General features: G+C 42.6%; 2 protein-coding genes across 3 annotated transcripts in view; one reads left to right on the plus strand and one right to left on the minus strand.

Annotated features, from left to right (window-relative positions):
* The first annotated feature begins 367 nt into the window (after positions 1-367).
* eif3s6ip (eukaryotic translation initiation factor 3, subunit 6 interacting protein) lies at positions 368-9,743 on the plus strand. The gene is made up of 15 exons (XM_064931961.1): positions 368-497; positions 854-896; positions 1,097-1,307; positions 1,396-1,475; positions 1,905-1,966; positions 2,185-2,254; positions 2,363-2,436; positions 2,625-2,796; positions 3,073-3,227; positions 5,596-5,766; positions 7,686-7,819; positions 8,183-8,356; positions 8,683-8,872; positions 9,007-9,087; positions 9,304-9,743. Exons 1-15 carry the CDS (start codon positions 468-470, stop codon positions 9,376-9,378), a joined length of 1,722 nt encoding a protein of 573 aa, XP_064788033.1. The 5' UTR covers positions 368-467; the 3' UTR covers positions 9,379-9,743.
* A 536-nt stretch (positions 9,744-10,279) lies between these two features.
* cdh23 (cadherin-related 23) overlaps positions 10,280-21,372 on the minus strand; it is a 688,999-nt gene continuing 677,906 nt past the window's right edge. Inside the window, exons 57-68 of one of the 2 annotated variants that reach the window (XM_064931960.1) lie at positions 19,637-19,766; positions 19,178-19,441; positions 18,866-19,027; positions 18,198-18,454; positions 17,958-18,055; positions 17,499-17,699; positions 17,181-17,221; positions 15,865-15,925; positions 15,522-15,651; positions 14,864-14,983; positions 13,088-13,198; positions 10,280-12,693 (exon numbers count right to left, since the gene is read on the minus strand). In XM_064931960.1, coding sequence (XP_064788032.1) covers positions 12,358-12,693; positions 13,088-13,198; positions 14,864-14,983; positions 15,522-15,651; positions 15,865-15,925; positions 17,181-17,221; positions 17,499-17,699; positions 17,958-18,055; positions 18,198-18,454; positions 18,866-19,027; positions 19,178-19,441; positions 19,637-19,766 — 1,911 coding nt within the window. In that variant the 3' untranslated portion in view covers positions 10,280-12,357. Of the gene's footprint in view, positions 12,694-13,066; positions 13,199-14,863; positions 14,984-15,521; positions 15,652-15,864; positions 15,926-17,180; positions 17,222-17,498; positions 17,700-17,957; positions 18,056-18,197; positions 18,455-18,865; positions 19,028-19,177; positions 19,442-19,636; positions 19,767-21,372 lie in introns of both variants that reach the window. The other variant, XM_064931959.1, reaches the window with a different exon arrangement.

Here is a 21,372-nt window from a genome sequence, read left to right on the forward strand (position 1 = left end):
CAAGATTAAGGGTGGACACAGCCGGTTGAACAAAACATGAAATGTGACAGGAAAGCATCCTCCAGGAAAGTGTGATTATTGCCAGGAAACAGACTGTGGAGCATGTATTGCTGTAGTGTGGGCAGTATCATAGGGACGCGAGAGGCTGAGATCTAATATGAGGAAGAAGGGATACTGGAAATTAATTTAAAGAGAATATTGAGTAGAACTTTATTAGATATCGTCTCAAATACTTTATCAGATCGGATTTTCTACCTGTCTCTGGCCCACACTCCAGTACAGTAGGTGGCGTTAATGCAACATAACGTTTAATGCCATGTCTTAAACTGTTGGTGTGTTCGAAGCGTGACTGTCTACTCGTTGCTCGAGCTACAAATCGATTTCCGGTTCCTTTCCAGCGCGGTTTTGTTAAGCACACATTTCTATATAGCAGCTGTTTTGTATGAGATTGAACATATCGTAATATCATGTCGTACCCAACCGATGAAACCGAAGAAGTACGTAGCTAGCTAACTGCTTATTTTCTTTTCTTATAGTTTATCTTGGGATCATAGTGTGGTCCGACACATTGGAACGTAAACGCTAGATAGGTAACGTTAGCGATACATAGATAGCTAGCTAGGCAGTTGATTTTATAACGTTTTATTTGGATTATCACGTACTTTTTGCCTTTCATGTGAGAAGTAGTGTTTATGAATTAACGTTACATAACTAACGTTAGCTTGCTATTTTAGATTAGACACCGGCTTCACCAATTAGGATTTGTACTGTTGATGACTGATTGCTAGCTAAAGAGGAAGGCCACAACACGTCATGTTGATCATCATTTACATACTTCTCCATCTCTCCACAGTATGACCCTTATTCCTACACAAATGACGATTATCTCCATACTGGTGAGTGTGTAGTTTCATCTAGATATTTGTCACAGTTAATTGTACCAAATAGTAGACACCATAAAAATATAATCACGTCAATTATTATATTTCTATGGTAGACATTTCCTGCACTCTATCCCACCATTACCACTTCAGTGCAAAACTATTCCTCAAGAATGCCAGTACCTCATGCTCCTCAATCCTCAATCTTCTTGCAGGTGACCCTAAAGCCGACCTTGCCTACGAGCGCCAGTATGAGCAGCAGACCTACCATGTCATCCCCGAGGTAATCAAAAACTTCCTTCAGTACTTCCATAAGACTATCTCGGACCTGATCGACCAGAAGGTGTACGAGCTGCAGGCCAACCGTGTGTCGAGCGAGAGCATCGAGCAGAAGATTTATGAAATCCAAGATGTCTACGAGAACAGGTACTCTCACCACTCTTTTCTGTAGTTATATCTTACATGAAGCTTGTGTTTTAATGTTTTCATCTTACACATTCTCCTCTCTCCCCAGCTGGAACAAACTGACTGACCGCTTCTTCAAGACGTCTCCTTGGCCAGAGGCTGAGGCCATCGCTTCCCTTGTTGGAAACGGTGAGTGTGTCAGTGTACGGTGAGTGTGTCAGTGTACGGTGAGTGTGTCAGTGTACGGTGAGTGTGTCAGTGTACGGTGTACTTTTACATAGTTGCTAGAGGGGGTGAGAAAAGTGCAAGTTATTATAGGGTAAATTGCTAAGTTGTGTAGAGTGCAGTAGTAACACATCTGTTTCAAAAAAGCTATGGCAGCAGGAGTGAATGAATTACTTTATTTGTTGTTTTTGCAACGGTGGACAGAGAAACATGGACGTGGTAGGAGTTTAAACAGGATATCTAGTGTTTTTTTTGAGCCCTTTGCTTGTAGAGTGGCAACTATGTGGTTCACAAACAAGTTTGCCTCCTCTGTTCTTGTTGTTGCTCTTCTCAATTTTTTTTATATAATGAAGTGGGAAGAAAGCAGGTCATCTTGTATTGTTAATAATTCAGATGCTGTGTTCCTGATCCTGTATAAGGAGTTGTACTACAGACACATCTACGCCAAAGTCAGCGTGAGTATCTATCCATCCTGCCACATAACTTTTTGTTTAGCCCCCAATAGGGGTTAAACTTATTGTTTAACCCCTATTGGCTTTAAAATGAAAATCTGACATCACCTGTCCTGGATGGATTCAAGCCAATGGAGTCATAATGCACAGATGATAATAATGTCAGTACTTAGTGAAGTTTTTTACTTAAATAATGCCATTTTGTATTTTTTAACCATCAGGGAGGACCCACTCTCGACCAAAGATTTGAGTCTTACTACAATTACTGCAACCTCTTCAACTACATTCTAAGTAAGTCTGAGCACTAAATATTTGTTGCCTTAATATATTATCATATATATGTTGCCTTTGGACTTTTTCAATGTCTCATTAAGCAGGTATATATTTTGTTGTATACAGATGCAGATGGACCTGCCCCCCTGGAGCTGCCCAACCAGTGGCTCTGGGACATTATTGATGAGTTCATTTATCAGGTAAATGGACATAGTTTGGTATGCCGCTTGTGCATTTTTGTTTTTCGGCTTCAAAATGTCATTTTCAGACCAAATTTATTCTTCATACTATATGGCATTCATTTGATATACCCCTCTGTCTTCAAGGTGCTATGGCACGTGGACTATATTAGAATAAGAAACAAGTTCCCTCTTGTACCCCTAACCAGTTCCAGTCATTCAGCCAGTATCGCTGCAAGACAGCCAAGAAGTCTGAGGAGGAGATTGAGTTCCTTAGGAACAACCCCAAGATCTGGAACGTCCATAGTGTTCTGAACGTACTCCACTCGCTGGTGGACAAAAGCAACATCAACCGCCAGCTGGAGGTCTATACCAGTGGAGGTAAAGAAAGAAGCTTCAGCTGTAGATGCATTGGATCTGTATTCATATGTTGCATATCGTTATAACGATATATAATTTGTTGTGAAATATTCTTATAACGATATATTTTGTATCAACATATTGTTAAATCATTACAACAATATCATTAATACAGACAGAGCATTATCTTACACCACAGATTACCTTCAGATTCTTGTCAGTGATCATCACTGAATGGTTGAGGAAGTGCATGGTTAATTTGCGACAGCTCTTAAAAGGTTGCGTGTTGTGTTGCAGGCGATCCAGAGAGTGTGGCTGGGGAGTATGGCCGTCACTCCCTGTATAAGATGCTGGGATACTTCAGCCTGGTGGGGCTGCTGAGGCTGCACTCTCTGTTGGGGGACTACTACCAGGCCATCAAAGTCCTGGAGAACATCGAGCTCAACAAGAAGGTACACTTTCCACTGTAGTAGGACTGTGCATTTACAGTACTGCTGAATAGAGGTTGACCGATTCAGATTTTTGATCACCGATTCCAATTCGGACCAAAAAAGCAGATACTGATTAATCGGACAATTTTTATATATATATTTATGTGTGTGTGTATATACAGTGGGGCAAAAAGTATTTAGTCAGACACCAATTGTGCAAGTTCTCCCACTTAAAAAGATGAGAGCCCTGTAATTTCCATCATAGGTACACTTCAACTATGACAGACAAAATGAGAAAAGAAAATCCAGAAAATCACATTGTAGGATTTTTAATGAATTTATTTGCAAATTATGGTGGAAATAAACTTTTGTTATTGACCAAATACTTAACTCAATACTTTGTTATATACACTTTGTTGGCAATGACAGAGGTCAAGGTTTTCACACAGTGTTGCTGGTATTTTGGCCCATTCCTCCATGCAGATCTCCTCTAGAGCAGTGATGTTTTGGGGCTGTTGCTGGGCAACACGGACTTTCAACTCCCTCCAAAGATTTTCTATGGGGTTGAGATCTGGAGACTGGCTAGGCCACTCCAGGACCTTGAAATGCTTCTTGCGAAGCCACTACTTTGTTGCCCGGGCAGTGTGTTTGGGATCATTGTCATGCTGAAAGACCCAGCCATGTTTCATCTTCAATGCCCTTGCTGATGGAAGGAGGTTTTCATTCAAAATCTCACGATACACGGCCCCATTCATTCTTTCCTTTACACGGGTCAGTCGTCCTGGTACCTTTGCAGAAAAACAGCCCCAAAGCATGATGTTTCCAACCACATGCTTCACAGTAGGTACCATACGGTGCTCTTTGGATGCAACTCAACATTCTTTGTCCTCCAAACACGACAAGTTGAGTTTTTACCAAAAAGTTATATTTTGGTTTCATCTGACCATATGACATTCTCCCAATCTTCTTCTGGATCATCCAAATACTCTCTAGCAAACTTCAGACGGGCCTGGACATGTACTGGCTTAAGCAGGGGGACACGTCTGACACTGCAAGATTTGAGTCCCTGGTGGCGTAGTGTGTTACTGATGGTAGGCTTTGTTACTTTGGTCCCAGCTCTCTGCAGGTCATTCACTAGGTCCCCCTGTGTGGTTCTGGGATTTTTGCTCACCGTTCTTGTGATCATTTTGATCCCACGGGGTGAGATCTTGCGTCGAGCCCCAGATCGAGGGAGATTATTAGTGGTCTTGTATGTCTTCCATTTCCTAGTAATTGCTCCCACAGTTGATTTCTTCAAACCAAGCTGCTTACCTATTGCAGATTCAGTCTTCCCAGCCTGGTGCAGGTCTACAATTTTGTTTCTGGTGTCCTTTGACAGCTCTTTGGTCTTGGCCATAATGGAGTTTGGAGTGTGACTGTTTGAGGTTGTGGACAGGTATCTTTTATACTGATAACAAGTTCAAACAGGTGCCATTAATACAGGTAATGAGTGGAGGACAGAGGAGCCTCTTAAAGAAGAAGTTACAGGTCTGTGAGAGCCAGACATCTTGCTTGTTTGTAGGTGACCAAATACTTATTTTCCACCATAATTTGCAAATAAATTCATTAAACAAAAAAAAAAAATCTCATTTTGTCTGTCATAGTTGAAGTGTACCTATGATGAAAATTGCAGGCCTCTCTCATCTTTTTAAGTGGGAGAACTTGCGCAATTGGTGTTTGTGTGTACATTAATTTCTTTTAAATATGCGGGGCAAAAAAAATCTACTTCTGTGTATTGATTTTAGGAAAGGCATTGATGTTTAAGGTTTGGTTTATTTGTGCAACGATTGTGCTTTTTTTTGCGAACGTGCTTTTGTTAAATCATCCCCCATTTTGCAAATTAGGCTGTGATTCTATGATAAATTAACATGCACCGCATTGATTGTATGCAACACAGGACAAGCTAATTAACCTAGTAATATCATCAACCATGTGTAGTTATCTAGTGATTATGTGAAGATTGATAGTTTTTCATAAGATAAGTTTAATACTAGCTAGCAACTTACCATGGCTCCTTGCTGCACTCGTGTAACAGGTGGTCATCCTGCCACGCAGTTTCCTCATGGAATGCAATGTAATCGCCAAAAATGATGATTATCGATTGTTATGAAAACTTGATATCGGCCCGATTAATCTGTCGACCTCTGCCTGTTTAAGACTTGTATCTATCTCTACATCTATGCCCAAATGCCCACTGATATTTACAGACCTACAAATTAAGCAGTGTGCCTTTTTAACTGTTGAGACCCCTCTTATCTATATGTGTACTCCATTTAACGCTCATTCCATTTTCCCTCTTATTTGTAAACCCAGTCACCATCCTTTACTTTATATTTCATCTCTCTTACAGAGTATGTACTCTCGTGTGCCCGAGTGCCAGATCACCACCTACTACTACGTGGGCTTTGCCTACCTGATGATGAGGAGGTACCAGGACGCCATCCGTGTGTTCGCAAACATTCTCCTCTACATCCAGAGGACCAGGAACATGTTCCAGAGGTCCACCTACAAATATGAGATGGTCAGTGGCCAGTGTTTCCCCTATATGCATTTAGTAGCGGGGCAACGCCTCTTAAATCGTTTCCTGTCGAATCCCAAAAAACTGTAATTATTAAAAATACAAAAATAAATTGTAATGATAAAACGTTTTCAGTGGAAACTTAAATGACTAATACCACATATAAAGTATGTAGGAAAGATAATGGCGTAATATATTTTTAATAAGATAATCACCTAAATAAAAATTAGACAGTCAGGGGGAACCTAAAATTTAAGAAATTTCATGGCATGGGCCCCCATTGTTTTTGTTATAGTGAGTTACTCAGATGGCATAAAAAAATAATATGTAATATGCAATATAGGCAATGGCAAAATGCGTAGAATTGCAGGAAATTAGCTTTAAAGCAGTGAAATATTGTCTGCGGTCAAGAGGAAGGGCAACCGCTGCTGGAAACAATTCTAGGGGAAACAATGTTCCCTCTAAGCTTCGTGTGCAACACTTTCAGGACTGCAGCGCAGAAGAAATGCCAGCCAGCGCAGAGATGTTAACTGCACATTTGTTGATATTTTTTGTTAGTTAGTGAGTTATTAGTCAAGTTGTTTTTTTTGTTTTTTTTTTGCAATTATTGCTTCCAACAAGAGCACAAAACCTGTACATCTTTAGCTAGTAAGTCAGGTAAAGAGCTTTCTTTTTTTTTTAAATGGGCAGTGTTTAATTTTGAGACAGGCTTAAATAGGTAGCCCCCCCCCCAAAACAATTTAAAAAAATCTGATTATCTGTATAATAAGTGTTTTGTGCATTATATACGATGCAATTTCCACTCACCTATAAGGCCCATGGTGTTAACAGTTAACAGACCCTTTTCCATTTTTGGACAAGTGAATTAAGCTTTCAGTCAAGTTCAAGCCCTACTTTAAAAAAAATGTCCATGGAATAAAGATTTTTTTCCTACTATTTAAATGGTCCAAACAGTAACATTTTGTATTATGTTTTCATTGTAAACTGTAAATGACTAAAACTAGATATAAATGATGTAATAATGGATATACAGTACCAGTCAAGTTGACACATCTACTCATTTAAGGGTTTTTCTTTATTTGTACTATTTTCTACATTGTAGAATAATAGTGAAGACATCAAAACTATTAAATAACACATGGAATCATGTAGTAAGCAAAAAAGTGTAAAACATCTATTTTATATTTAAGATTCTTCAAATAGTCACCCTTTTCCTTGATAACAACTTTGCACACTAATGGAATTCTAGATAGTCAGGGGGAATTGAATATTCCAAAAACAATACATTTAGCAGTATAGATTTTATGTTTGAGCAAACTTTAACAGAATTAGCCATTGTAAAATGCATAGAATTGCAGGAAATTTACTAAAATGCAATAATTTCTCTACACTGCCAACATAGGGAGTCTGTAAAATGTTTGCTGAAATTCAGGCATGCCGATGGGCCGTCCGCTTCCCCTGCAACGCCCACCACCTAAGCCATCGAACACCATAGGCTGCTGTAGACTCACAGAAATCAATATATATTTTAATATGAACATTTTATGGGATGCATTTGATCCATTGCTTTTACTGGTACGTCACTCTGATAGGCCTAATGAGCTCAAATAGCCTCAGTAGCTTACTTGGCCACTGTCTAAAACTGCAACCTGAAGTGGATACGGTCTAAACGCATGCAGGAAGTTGCACAGAATGCTCACAAAGTTCAAGTTTCCCCTCACAAGAGTTTACATTTGCTTAGTGCCCCCTAAATTTGGGGGAACATTGGTCAGTGGGCCTAACCTGCAATAACTATGATAGCTCGATTACTGATTGACATCTCCCGCTTAGAGCTGGGTCATGTTCATAAGTGCACATAATGGAAGTTTTAAAATGATCACGACCCTGGTGATCGGTTGTGTCGCTTCTTCCTGCTCCTCCAGATCAACAAGCAGAACGAGCAGATGCACGGGCTGCTGGCCATCGCCCTGACCATGTACCCCATGCGCATCGACGAGAGCATCCACACCCAGCTCAGGGAGAAGTACGGAGACAAGATGCTTCGCATGCAGAAGGGGTGAGCGAGAGAGAAAGACACTCGAGACAGTCATAGGCCCAATCCCAAATCAACCCTTAGACACTACGTGGAGATCGGACAGGATTTGATTGGTCTAAGTCAGTGGTTCCTAAACGTTGTGCACTAGTGTGCCTTGAGGAACTCTCAGGTGTGCGGCAAAACGTTTTACAGCCATGGGTGTGCCACGGTTAAAAGAAAAGTTGGGAACCACAGGTCTAAGCAATTTGGTGAATCTTCCACCATGCTTATCAGAGGGCAAGGGAGAGCTATTACAATATTGCTTACTCCTGCAGGGGTCTAGGGTTTGAATTTGGCCATAGTTGGTGTTTGAGACCTGACTGACATGATTGTGCGCCCCCCCAGAGACCTGCAGGTGTTTGAGGAGCTCTTCAGCTTCGCCTGTCCCAAGTTCCTGTCCCCGGTGGTGCCCAACTACGACAATGTGCATCCTAACTACCACAAGGAGCCCTTCCAGCAGCAGCTCAAGGTGTTCGCCGAGGAGGTGCAGCAACAGGCCCAGCTCTCCACCATCCGCAGGTAATGCGCTATCTTTGTGAGAGTCGGATGCGCTGCTACACTCATATCTCTGTTAGGGGCCATGATGTTGATTAGGGTTGACTTCAGATGGGTACACTGTAGAAAATTGAAAATGTGTGTCTTATTGGACAGATAAAATAAGATTAGCTTTAATGTCCTCAAAGGGAATTTGTATTGGAAATTCAAGTTCAGCACCTCCTTGTTTCACACCCTTTCTAAACGTTTCTCCCTACTGAACACGACCCAGCTCTCTAGCATTGCTCTCTAACATGCTTCCTTGGTTCCCTCCCTCTAAACTCTCCCTGCTCCATCTCTCTCCTGTCCAGTTTCCTGAAGCTATACACCACCATGCCCGTGGCCAAGCTGGCAGGCTTCCTGGACATGACAGAGCAGGAATTCCGCATCCAGCTGCTGGTCTTCAAACACAAGATGAAGAACCTGGTATGGACCAGTGGCATCTCTGCCTTGGACGGAGAGTTTCAGTCCGCCTCGGAGGTCGACTTCTACATCGACAAGGTGTGTGCACTGTGTGTGTGAGACAGAGCTTACTCACGACATTTTAGAGAATGTTTAATGAAGTAACTATTGAATTAACTCTTTGTTAACCTCCGAAATAATGTATTGAACTAACCTGTGTTATGTGCCTGCAGGACATGATCCACATCGCAGACACCAAGGTGGCCCGCCGCTATGGAGACTTCTTCATCAGACAGATCCACAAGTTTGAGGAGGTGAGAAATGCTACATTTTCAAATTACTTTAGAGCTGTATTTCCATGTAGCAACAGTCCTTGTTTTCCTGTTACTTTGCAGACATTTGCCCCTGTATTTCATTTTTTTTAAATAAACCTTCCCTATCAGAGAATAGAAAAGTTAATCTCCTTCATGCTATTGGATTTGGTTTAACTTAAGATACGTTTATGCTTCTGTGTGTTATTCGCCATGCAGTTGAACAGAACGCTGAAGAAGATGGCTATGAGTGGAGCCAGCACCACTGCCACCACAACCACCCGGGCCACATGAGTCGGAACTCTGAATTTCAGTGTGTGGCCTACCTGGATCCACCAAGATAACTATCAATAATGCTTTTTCTATGTAATTTGAAAACAAAAGATGAAGTGGTGTTTTGTTCAGTTGCACATGTAGTCATCGTGGTCATTTTTATTAATGAACAGGTTGTACTGTGATTTTAGTACCTTTTACGAATAGTACAGTAGTTGATGATAAATCAGAACCACTAGATGGCAACATTTAGCTTCCAATGTCCAACGTATACATTACTCTTTATCGTAAAAGTTACAGAACTTGAGTTTTTTATGTTATTAGGTGAACTACTGAGATTATCTAATGTATAACAAATGTCAACTATAAAATGTCATCCAATATCATGAGCTGTGTATTGAAATTGTCAGCCTTCATGTATTTCCAGATACTAAATTATTCTACCGTTCTATCGTTCGCGCTACATACTTTGGTCTGAGACTGCCGTCATTGAAGTTGTGTGTGGTGACGAGGGGCCATGTACAAAACAAACCAATCAGGGTCAAAGCAAATGACAAATTTTCTAACTGCCGCTTTACCCACGTGTTCTGGCTCTGGTCCAACCTATTGGTTTCTGGACGAATCGGATGCCTTTGAATGTGTTCGCATTCGGTGAAGGGTCAGGGAGGTACTCAGATCCACACTTGTGGAGAAGAAACTAATGTCTGTGGGTGTGGTGTAGTGTTTGGCCGGAGCAAGGAGTCTGGTTAGCCAGGCAACTGTCAGGTCAACTTCATCAAGATAGTCAGTGACTGCTCAATCAGTAGACACATGATCAGCGTAGTGTGTAGTTTTACAGTATAACTAGTTACCAGCTCCTCCTCAGTGCTCCAATAGTGAGAGGAATTGGCTACACACTCCTATCAACCCACTGAACCGGGGACGGAGGCAGTTGCATATTTATTTTTTTATCACAGATCATCCACAACAACATTTCTCAACACATAACTCAGGGCTGGGTGACAATGACAAATGGGAATATAAAAATAAATCATGCATAACACTCAGGTCGGGAAACGGTTGCTATTCAAAAGGAAACCCAACAAATGTCTCCAAAGTACAATGTAGTACACATATTTCAAACATCCATTTTGTCTACCCATTTTGGTAAGAGCATTTTTTTTTCTTCGGGTCATTTTTTATGATATATATTTTTGCTTTACAATAAAGCAAATCCTGCTCATTTTGACCATGAACTCACACTGGTGGCAATGTCAAGTTTTTTTTTGTGGGGCAGCATACCCTCTTTTTCTTTTATATATATATATATTCCCACCTTACCCCTTCTGGCAATCCAAGGGCTAGATTCAGTCCATAGGGTTGAAGATCTGGGGTATAGCGCGAATGAAATTTAAAAACCCAGTTCTCAGAGACTGCATTCACGGTAAACACTGCATATATTGGCTCAATCTTGCTATACCGCAGATCTTCAGTGCTATGGATTGAATTTTGCCTGAAGATAAGGCTTCCAGTTCCATACTGAGGCATTGTTCCACTCTTACTCAGTCCCAATTATTATTTTTATTGCCCATGTAACTTGAAGCGAGGAACTGTATTGATGCACTCGCTGTGGCTCTGTCTATCAGTGTACTCTTTGAGTAACAGTGAGTGTTCTCTTTTATTATTGGTTCATTCAGTCCTAGAGCTGCTCTGCTGGGCCACTAGCCTGGCACGCAAAACAGATGTTACAGTGGTGAGCTCAGCGTTCAGTCTGGTTTAACCAGGCTACTTGGCCACCATAGCAGAGTGGGTTTATTTATTGTCTCTTGTGCTAATATCCAGACAAAGCCTCCTCTTCGTCTGTGCTCCTCAATGATGACATAATTAAACGAGTCCTGTAGTCCTTTTCTAGTCAAATATCATGATGGAGACCTATGTCTGTTGGTGTCCAGTTAGGTCTCCAAATTCGGGATACCCAAGACAACCCATTCATTGGGAGACAGAACAGAAGGGCACTGCAGTCCCCATATCCAAACCTCAAGTCCTTTCAATTCAAAGAATGTCCTTATGTATACCCTCTTCCCTTCCTCACCCAATAAGTGCTCATCTCTTACCTCTTTTACAGTAAATAAAAAACATACATTTCTATGTCATGTTAACTATTTTTGACAGTCCATTTGTTGGCCGTTCGCTGGTCTGGCTTTTTTTTGTGAGAGTGTGTGCAACCTAGGACGTAACTCCAGAAGGACACTGTACTTCTGTCTGACAGTAGGCTGTTGTTGGACAGGTCTCCCCTTATGAAGGCAGTATTGGCCTCCATCTTAGAATGACTGTAGGAGACCAAATGGTGTCCTGCAAGAGATGTCCAAGACAAGCTGGCCATAGTGTATTCTTTTTCACGATGTTTAATCTTAGTAGTCTTTCAATTTGGTCGGCTATTCTATGTTCCAGGTCCTCGCTTGACACGTCATTTTTTATTTTACCTTTATTTAACTAGGCAAGTCGGTTAAGTTCAAATTCTCATTTACAATGGCGGTCTATGCCGGCGCAAACCTGGACGACGCTGGGCCAATTGTGCATCGCCCTATGGGACTCCCAATCACGGCTGGTTGTGATACAGCCTGGATTCAAACCAGGATGTCTGTAGTGAAGCCTCCAGCACTGAGATGCAGTGCCTTAGACCACTGTGCCACTCAGGAGCCCCTAAGTCTTTGCATCTTGTCCACAATTAGACACTAAACCAAATTAATATCCATCTTTGAAGGGATCCCTCACACACGCCATCCATGGCTCACAAAGATCTTCACTGACATTTTAAGTTCCCAGACTGCACACACTCCACCTCCTCCAACCCCTGGCCCTCTACCCGCTTTCCCCAATCTCCCCTGGCTGTATCCTGGTCACAGTGGTCAGTGTCTGACCCTCAGTTTTTGAGGAGAGGATAGGGGAGAAGGCAAGGGGACAGCAGTAGGACACTCCACTCAGTCGTGTCTCTTCTCAGACCAGCGAGGCCTCGGCTAGTCATAACTCTGTGATCTCCAGTGGGCTCTCGGTCAGCGTGTCAGTATCCTTGTTACGGTGCAGCGGTGTGGACTTGGCTGACTCGGTACGGGTGTTGCGCTCGGAGTACAACCCGCCATCGGTGATGTTCAATGCCTCTGTGGAGCTTGCCAGGGCCCGCTGGTCGTCCTCGGGCAGGCTGTTGAGGTCAGAGGTTAGGAGTGTGCCCGTGCTGCTGTGGACGCCGTCGGGCCCCCTCATCTCAACGGGGAGCTTGTGTCTGAATCGCAGCGTGCCCCAGCTGTCACCCATGCCCACACGGTCATCCTCGTCATCATCCAGGTCACTCTGGATCAGCTGGGAGAGGAATGAAGGGACAGGCATGGAGGATAGGAATGAATTAGGGGATAGGAGAACAATTTACAAAAGCAGTTAGCACCAATCATCAAAAGTAAATACCATTAACATTCAGATGCAATATTGTGAAAAGGAGTGCAAGAGTCAGAAATTTGCCTGAAAGGAATTCTGAGGAGAAAAACAGCAGGTAGTTAGCAGTAGCAGTGAGTTGCAACATCCTATTGAGCAGTAAAGTGGGCTGGCAGTGGCCTACGAAAGTCATGCAAACAGAGTGACAAGCAGTGAGATGGGGACGCGCCAGTAGAGGAAACAGTAGTGAGAGCACGCCCTACAGTGGCGAGGAACAGGACAGCACACAGCAGCAGAATTGGACCTGCTTTTTCTCACGTTCCACCTCTGTGACTGACGATTGGTCGCATTGGCTGGTCGACTTGGTAACCAGTCTGGCTGCAAATAGCTTTTTGAGCCTCAGGTAGTTGTCCAAAACCCCATTGAGCAGTGAGCCCTGATAGAACAGCAGTTAAGGTCAGTCACAGTCAATCAAAATCACATTTACCCATCCCAATATGTTTTGGATAGCTGCACAGAACCTAAAAAACAATGTTTTAATATTAGTCCCCAACAGGAATACAGTGGGGCAAAAAAGTATTTAGTCAGCCACCAATTGTGCAAGTTCTCCCACTTAAAAAGATGAGGCCTGTAAATTTTCATCATAGGTACACTTCAACTAATGACAGACAAAATGAGAAAAAAAAATCCAGAAAATCACATTGTAGTATTTTTAATGAATTTATTTGCAAATTATGGTGGAAAATAAGTATTTGGTCAATAACGAAAGTTTCTCAATACTTTGTTATATACCCTTTGTTGGCAATGACAGAGGTCAAATGTTTTCTGTAGGTCTTCACAAGGTTTTCACACACTGTTGCTGGTATTTTGGCCCATTCCTCTATGCACATCTCCTCTAGAGCAGTGATGTTTTGGGGCTGTTGCTGGGCAACATGGACTTTCAACTCCCTCCAAAGATTTTCTATGGGGTTGAGATCTGGAGACTGGCTAGGCCACTCCAGGACCTTGAAATGCTTCTTATGAAGCCACTACTTTGTTGCCCGGGCGGTGTGTTTGGGATCATTGTCAAGCTGAAAGACCCAGCCACGTTTCATCTTCAATGCCCTTGCTGATGGAAGGAGGTTTCCACCCCCATGCTTCACAGTTGGTATGGTGTTCTTTGAATGCAACTCAGCATTCTTTGTCGTCCAAACACAACGAGTTAAGTTTTTACCAAAAAGTTATATTTTGGTTTCATCTGACCATATGACATTCTCCCAATCTTCTTCTGGATCATCCAAATGCTCTCTAGCAAACTTCAGACAGGCCTGGACATCTACTGGTTTAAGCAGGGGGACATGTCTGGCACTGCAGGATTTGAGTCCCTGGCAGCGTAGTGTATTACTGATGGTAGGCTTTGTTACTTTGGTCCCAGCTCTCTGCAGGTCATTCACTAGGTCCCCCCGTGTGGTTCTGGGATTTTTGCTCACCGTTCTTGTGATAATTTTGATCCCACGGGGTGAGATCTTGCGTGGATCCCCAGATCGAGGGAGATTATCAGTGGTCTTGTATGTCTTCCAATTCCTAATAATTGCTCCCACAGTTGATTTCTTCAAACCAAGCTGCTTACCTATTGCAGATTCAGTCTTCCCAGCCTGGTGCAGGTCTACAATTTTGTTTCTGGAGTCCTTTGATAGCTCTTTGGTCTTGGCCATAATGGAGTTTGGAGTGTGACTGTTTGAGGTTGTGGACAGGTGTCTTTTATACTGATAACAAGTACAAACAGGTGCCATTAATACAGGTAACGAGTGGAGGACAGAGGAGCCTCTTAAAGAAGAAGTTACAGGTCTGTGAGAGCCAGAAATCTTGCTTGTTTGTAGGTGACCAAATACTTATTTTCCACCATAATTTGCAAATATATGTAAAAAAATCCTACAATGTGACTTTCTGGATTTTTTTCTCATTTTGTCTGACATAGTTGAAGTGTACCTATGATGAAAATTACAGGCCTCATCTTTTTAAGTGGGAGAACTTGCACAATTGGTGGCTGACTAAATACTTTTTTGCCCCACTGTATGTGGACTCTGCCACCAGAGAGGACACGTGTGTGTGCGTTCCTCACCTTAATGGGCCCCTCCCTCATGATCTGGCCCAGCTTGGCGACATTGTCGTACTCCTGGATGGCTGCCCTCAGGTAGCGGTCATCCTCAGGCTTGGCCTGGGGCTCGCGACCAAACGTTCCCTGCAGGGTGTAATGCAAACACACACACACTTCAGTTAAACACTAACGCCTGTCTTCGAACATCACTGGGGATAGGAGAGACAAAAAGATCCAGAGCTGACTTTGGTCGGGATTCAATGAAATGCATACTGCACTGTCGAAAATGCGGCAATTTCCATGATGTTTGCGGACATCGCATTCACGGTAAATGCAGCAGTCGGCTCAAGCGTAAATTACCTTTAAAAGTAAAGTGCAGTGCGCTTGTCAACAATGTGCCTTTGATTGAATCCCGGCCTGTGGATCACTTGGAGGGCAGAGACATGATGACTAATTGGAGCTCATGTAAACCTGAGACAGATGGTGGTTTCATCTTCCCTATGGTGTTAGTAGCACAATCCTGTGTAGTGTGGTGTTCTGTGTGCTGTATAGTGGATACAGTACTTATTAACAAAGATAACTCGCTGTACTCATAGAAATTCATAAAGTTGGATAAATTAATATAAACATAAATGGCTGTACTCATAGAAATAGATGAACATATGTAGATAGCTGTACTCACGTGAGTCCGAGCAGGGCTGTTCCACAGGTCAGTGATCTCACTGAGGTTCACTGGCAGGTCTTCTTCATTATCTGCCTGGGCAACTAGCTCCAGGTTCCGACAGAACGGGTCCAGCCAAACAGGGTTGGCCCTGAGTGTCAACAACAGTCTTAGCAATGGGCCATTCACCACACACAGCTAACACTTCACCAGTCTAATTAGATAATGTATACACAACAACCTTGCAAAAGGAATAAGCCGCCACAGACATATCAATGAAATAAGTGAAGTGCAACAAAGTAGGTTTTTAAATATTTTACGGATTTCTAAAATAAAATTCACACTGTAATATGGATTGTCTCACCCCTCAAATGAGTATATATTGGTGTTGGGCATATCCAGGATGTCCATTAGACCTTGGTTTCCTGGAAAACAGACAGGTGAACTAACTAACTAAAACTTTATTGGCATGGGAAACATGCGTTAACATTGCCAAAGCAAGTGAGGTAGGTAATATACAAAAGTGAAATAAACAGTTAACATTACACATACGGAAGTGTATATATATATATATGTACCAGTACAACTTTAGACCGTCCCCTCGCCCATACCCGGGCGGGAACCAGGGACCCTCTGCACACATCAACAACTGACACCCACGAAGCATCGTTACCCATCACTCCACAAAAGCCACACGGCCTTTGCAGAGCAAGGGGAACTACTACTTCAAGGTCTCAGAGCAAGTGACGTCACCGATTGAAACGCTATTTAGCGCGCACCGCTAACTAAGCTAGCCGTTTCACATCCGTTACATATACAGTGTTGTAACAATGTACAAATGGTTAAAGTACACAAGGGAAAATAAATTATCATAAATATTGGTTGTATTTACAATGGTGTTTGTTCTTCACTGGTTGCCCTTTTATTGTGGCAACAGGTCACAAATCTTGCTGCTGTGATGGCACACTGGAATTTCACCCAGTAGATATGGGAGTTTATCAAAATTGGGTTTGTTTTCAAATTCTTTGTGGATCTGTGTAATCTGAGGGAAATATGTGTCTCTAATATGGCCATACATTGGGCAGGAGGTTAGGAAGTGCAGCTTAGTTTCCACCTCATTTTGTGGGCAGTGTGCACATAGCCTGTCTTCTCTTGAGAGCCATGTCTCCCTACGGCGGCCTTTCTCAATAGCAAGGCTATGCTCACTGAGTCTGTACATAGTCAAAGCTTTCCTTAAGTTTGGGTCCGTCACAGTGGTCAGGTATTCTGTCACTGTGTACTCTCTGTTTAATTAATTATTTCCAATGTGTCAAGTAATTATCTTTTTGTTTTCTCATGATTTGCTTGGGTCTAATTGTGCTGCTGTCCTGGGGCTCTGTGGGGTGTGTTTGTGAACAGAGCCCCAGGACCAGCTTGCAAAGGGGACTCTTCTCCAGGTTCATCTCTCTATAGGTGTTGGCTTTGTTATGGAAGGTTTGGGAATCACTTCCTTTTAGGTGGTTGTAGAATTTAATGGCTCCTTTCTGGATAATTAGTGGGTATTGGCCTAATTCTGCTCTGCATGCATTATTTGGTGTTCTATGTTGTACACAGAGGATATTTTTGCACAATTCTGCATGCAGGCTCACTCACTCACTCACTCACTCACTCACTCACTCACTCACTCACTCACTCACTCACCTGTGGATCCTGCTACAATGGCTTTCAGCTTCCTCTTGTGTCTGTAGCACAGAACAACACACAAACAGGTGAGATGATTAACATGTTTACATAGCCAAGTCAAAGTAGTGTCTCCTATCATAGCCAGTGTGAAGTAATACCATTACAAATTCCATTGAAAGAAAAAGTAATTGACAATTGAGATGAACTGAAAGAACAATCAATACTTTGATACATAAGAGCATATTGTACAATGGAGTGGTTTAGTATGAGTATGATTATTGGATTGTAGAAGTTAAAGTGGATTGGTATAATATGTTTGACAATTACAGATCTTACACTGTGCGATAGTACCAGTTCGTGAAGATGAACAACATGGCTGCCAAGAAGAGCAACACAGCTAGGATAATGATGGCCATCTGTAGCGTTGTGAGGTCATCAGGTGCTCTCCTGCTGATGGCAGGCTGGACGTCCAGGATGTTGTAATTCCTGAACAGGTTCCTCAGCTGGTCCTTGTTCTCATCAATCATCTGAATCACCCTGTCAATCACAAGACCAGGGAAGGAGAGACAATGGACTTAGCATAGAGAGGAGTAGACTTATACAGCATGATTTTAGTGTAGTAACAATGTAATGACATAGAAATATAATTACTAGAAGGGACAAAGCCCCCTCAGACCACTGCAATTTGACCGGAAAATTCATGGCTACACTAAATATGGGGAATGTCCGTTCCAGCAATTACATTTCTATAGGTAATACCATGATAATAAATTATTCTGCCAGGCAGAAACTGACTTTTCCACATCCAGGATGCGGTTGGTCTGCTTGTTGACCACATGTATGAGCACGTCTGTCTGGGCAAAATTCACTCTGCCTTTCTTGTCCACGTGGAACTGAGCAGAAACAGAGGAGGAGATGACAAAGGGGGATAGTGGGACACAAACATTTCATACGTAATTTTATACACTAGCATGCATGCACACACACACCTGCACAGAGACACACACATCCTCCACATCCCCCAACCCCACCTACCTGCATATCGTCCGTGTTGACTATGGCTCTGGTGATGTTGGATAGCAGGCTGATAAACTCCTCCTGGAACTGTTGAACCCGCTCGGGTATCTCGTTGATGATGATCTTCACCCGCTGGTTGTCCCGCAGGATGTAGATGTCCACCATGGTGATGTCACTGTGGCCCGCCAGGTCCCGTGCCAATACCTCCACCATGAAGTAGCCCGGGTCGTAGGCCGTGAACAGGTCAAAGGTGCGGATGATCCCATCTGTCTCGCCTAAGGTTCAGGGCCAATTCCATTGTGATTCACAGTTATCAATCGGGTTGAGGCCCATTCCTTTTCAATTCAGTCAATTTACAGTAGTAAATTCATTATCTGAATTTATATTAAATTGATCCCAACCGATGTTATAAAGGACTGGTAAGGAGACTTTGAAGGGAGAAAGATTTATCAACATGGTTAGGGCCAATTTAATTTCTGTCAATATGTTCACCTTAATTGAAATGGAATTGATCCCAACCTTAGTTATCAATAAGTAATAGTAGGGGGCAATTATGTTTCAATTCAATGAATTGCCTCAATTTTTTATTGAAATGGAATTGATTCCAACATTGGTTATCAAGGATTAACAAGGGATACTACACAAACACAGATAATAGTCATGCTAGGCAGTAGGCAGTGGCTGACCTATGATGAAGACATTTCCTATGTCCTCAGAGTCATTGGACTGGAGTTTAATGTAGCGAATGGACAGGACATGGTACAGCACCAGGCTGTTGTTCCCTATGTCGTTGTCTATGGCCTGTACCCGGATCAGATCTGAGCCCACCTTGGCATCAGCTGCCACACCTAAAAGGAGAGAGAGAGGGGAAGGGGGGAACACAAAGAGAGAGGATGAAAGAGAGGGAGAGAACTGGTTATTGAGAGCAGCACAATATTATCAATTCACACACATGCACATAGAAACACAAACCCCCACCCCAGTTTTATGTACAGTACCTGCAGTGTACTCCAGCCTGGTGAAGCGCGGTGGCTGGTCGTTGATGTCCTCCAGGTAGATTCTGATCTCCTGCAGGGTGGGGTCATGGCTGGGGTCAAGGGCTCTGCCCCGGGCAGACCTCTGATCCCTGGGTGGGACCCAATTCCTGTGGCTGGAGGCCTTGACGATGATGGAGTATACTGAGATGTCCTCACGATCCAGATCCTTCTTCACCTTCAGTATGCCCCCTGGGTTCAGGCCAAAGTTCCCCTCAGTATCTCCCCCTAAAGGGCACGGGTGGAAATCAGTGTTACATCCATTCATAGAAGGGACAGCAACAGGCAGAAGCCAAAGAGGTATTTCATTATTCAGTAATAATGGACTGATATTTCTATATTGTCCGGTATGGATGAATCAGTGTGTTTGTGTGTGTGCTTCTGTGTGTGTGTCCATAGTGTTGTGTTGTCCTCTCCACAGACCTGCTATGAAGTAGTAGACTACAGCGTTTGAGCCTTCGTCGGCGTCCACAGCTCCTTTCACATTACCCACTACTGTCCCTGGAGTAGAGTGCTCTGCCACAGACAGAGTCTGGTACGATAGGCTGCCTCGCTGAGAGCAAACCAGACAGACAGGCATGCACACGCACGCACAGATACATGAGCCAGATGTAAGACAAATTCTTCACACATATGAAACCAACACATTAGCCCCATTTATACCTGTGTCATGACATTTGTTTTTGTTTTTTTTTAGACCTTTATTTAAAAATAAGTCAGTTAAGAACAAATTCTTATTTTCAATGATGGCCAAGGAACAGTGGGTTAACTGCCTGTTCAGGGGCGGAACGACAGATTTGTACCTTGTCAGCTCGGGGGTTTGAACTTGCAACCTTCTGGCTACTAGTCCAATGCTCTAACCACTAGGCTACCCTGCCGCCCCAGGTGTTGGCCTCTTTGGGTATAGCAAGCCTATCCCCCTCTCTGTGCCCTCCCTTTCCTCCTTCAACTAGGTTGCTGTGGTCAGAGAGACGTCGTAAATTCCTGAGAATCTCCTCATGGACACACAGTATAGAGAGAGTAGATTTTCATGGAGAACAAAGGAAATCCTTCCACCTCACAGAACTTGAGGTACGAACAAATTTCATGTTCCGGAGAAAGTATAAAAGATTGGTGAAGAATCCAGCTATGAACTGGTCCGTTTGTCACAACTTGGGGAAGCTCATGGGAGACGGTGTGGCCACATGACTTCTTAGTCGACCCCCACTTCCCCTTTTGTCTAACAAGCCGCCATGCCGGTTTAGACCACTAGGGCACATTCTCCTATCATTTCATGTAACCACATTTACCTTGTTTGTTTGTTTGTTTGTTTATGCATTTCTGTGAATTACTTAGTTAGTAATAAATAAATGATTTAACACAATTGATGTATGGATGACTCATAGTGAAGACTGGGTTCGTGCATATAACCAACAATTTACGATGTTTAGAATGAGACTAACGTGAGGTAAAGAAAATAAATCATTAATGCGAAGACTAATTGATCAGATAAAATATCTGAAAAGTTATTTTAGGAAATGATAACTTTGTAATCTGAATATTTTTCCTTGGTGCCCCGACTTCCTAGTTAATTAGTTACATGATTAATCAGTTGATCGCGTAATAACTAATTACAGAGAATCTTTGATAAAAACTATCAGTCTTCAGTTAATTATAGTAAAGACACGACACCTGGTTCTAACATGCACCCTTTGTCCTGATCTTGTCCACATTCAGATTGTGCCCACATTTTCAGACAGGTGTAAACGATTAAAATACGCATTGTGATCTGATTGTGACCAGATCTTCCTGACCACATCCGGAGGTAGTCAGGCATACATTGTGTCATGATATCTTACAAGTGTAGATGGATCTGGACAGTGAAACCACTACTTTCAGAAACTTTCAGACCACTATGCTTGAAAATATTGAGAATGGTACTCAGTAATGTGTTGTATTGGATTTGCCCAAAACATAACACTTTGTATTCAGGAAAAAAGTGAATTGCTTTGACACATTATTTTTGCACTATTACTTTACTTTGTTGCACACAGGATGCATGTTTTGGAATCTGTTTATTCTGTATAGGCTTCCTTCTTTTCACTCTGTCAATTAGGTTAGTGTTATGGAGTAACTACAATATTGTTACTCCACAACAACATTGCAGTTTGTTTTCTCAT

This window comes from Oncorhynchus masou, chromosome 23 (assembly GCF_036934945.1).
Source record: "Oncorhynchus masou masou isolate Uvic2021 chromosome 23, UVic_Omas_1.1, whole genome shotgun sequence".
Taxonomy (NCBI): domain Eukaryota; kingdom Metazoa; phylum Chordata; class Actinopteri; order Salmoniformes; family Salmonidae; genus Oncorhynchus; species Oncorhynchus masou.

Excerpts from the sequence above, each read along its gene's own strand:
- eif3s6ip (XM_064931961.1), top strand. The coding sequence starts at position 468 with ATGTCGTACCCAACCGATGAAACCGAAGAA. Across the intron at positions 1,476-1,904 it reads CGCTTCCCTTGTTGGAAACG|ATGCTGTGTTCCTGATCCTG; the intron begins GTGAGTGTGTCA and ends TTAATAATTCAG. Across the intron at positions 8,357-8,682 it reads CAGCTCTCCACCATCCGCAG|TTTCCTGAAGCTATACACCA; the intron begins GTAATGCGCTAT and ends TCTCCTGTCCAG.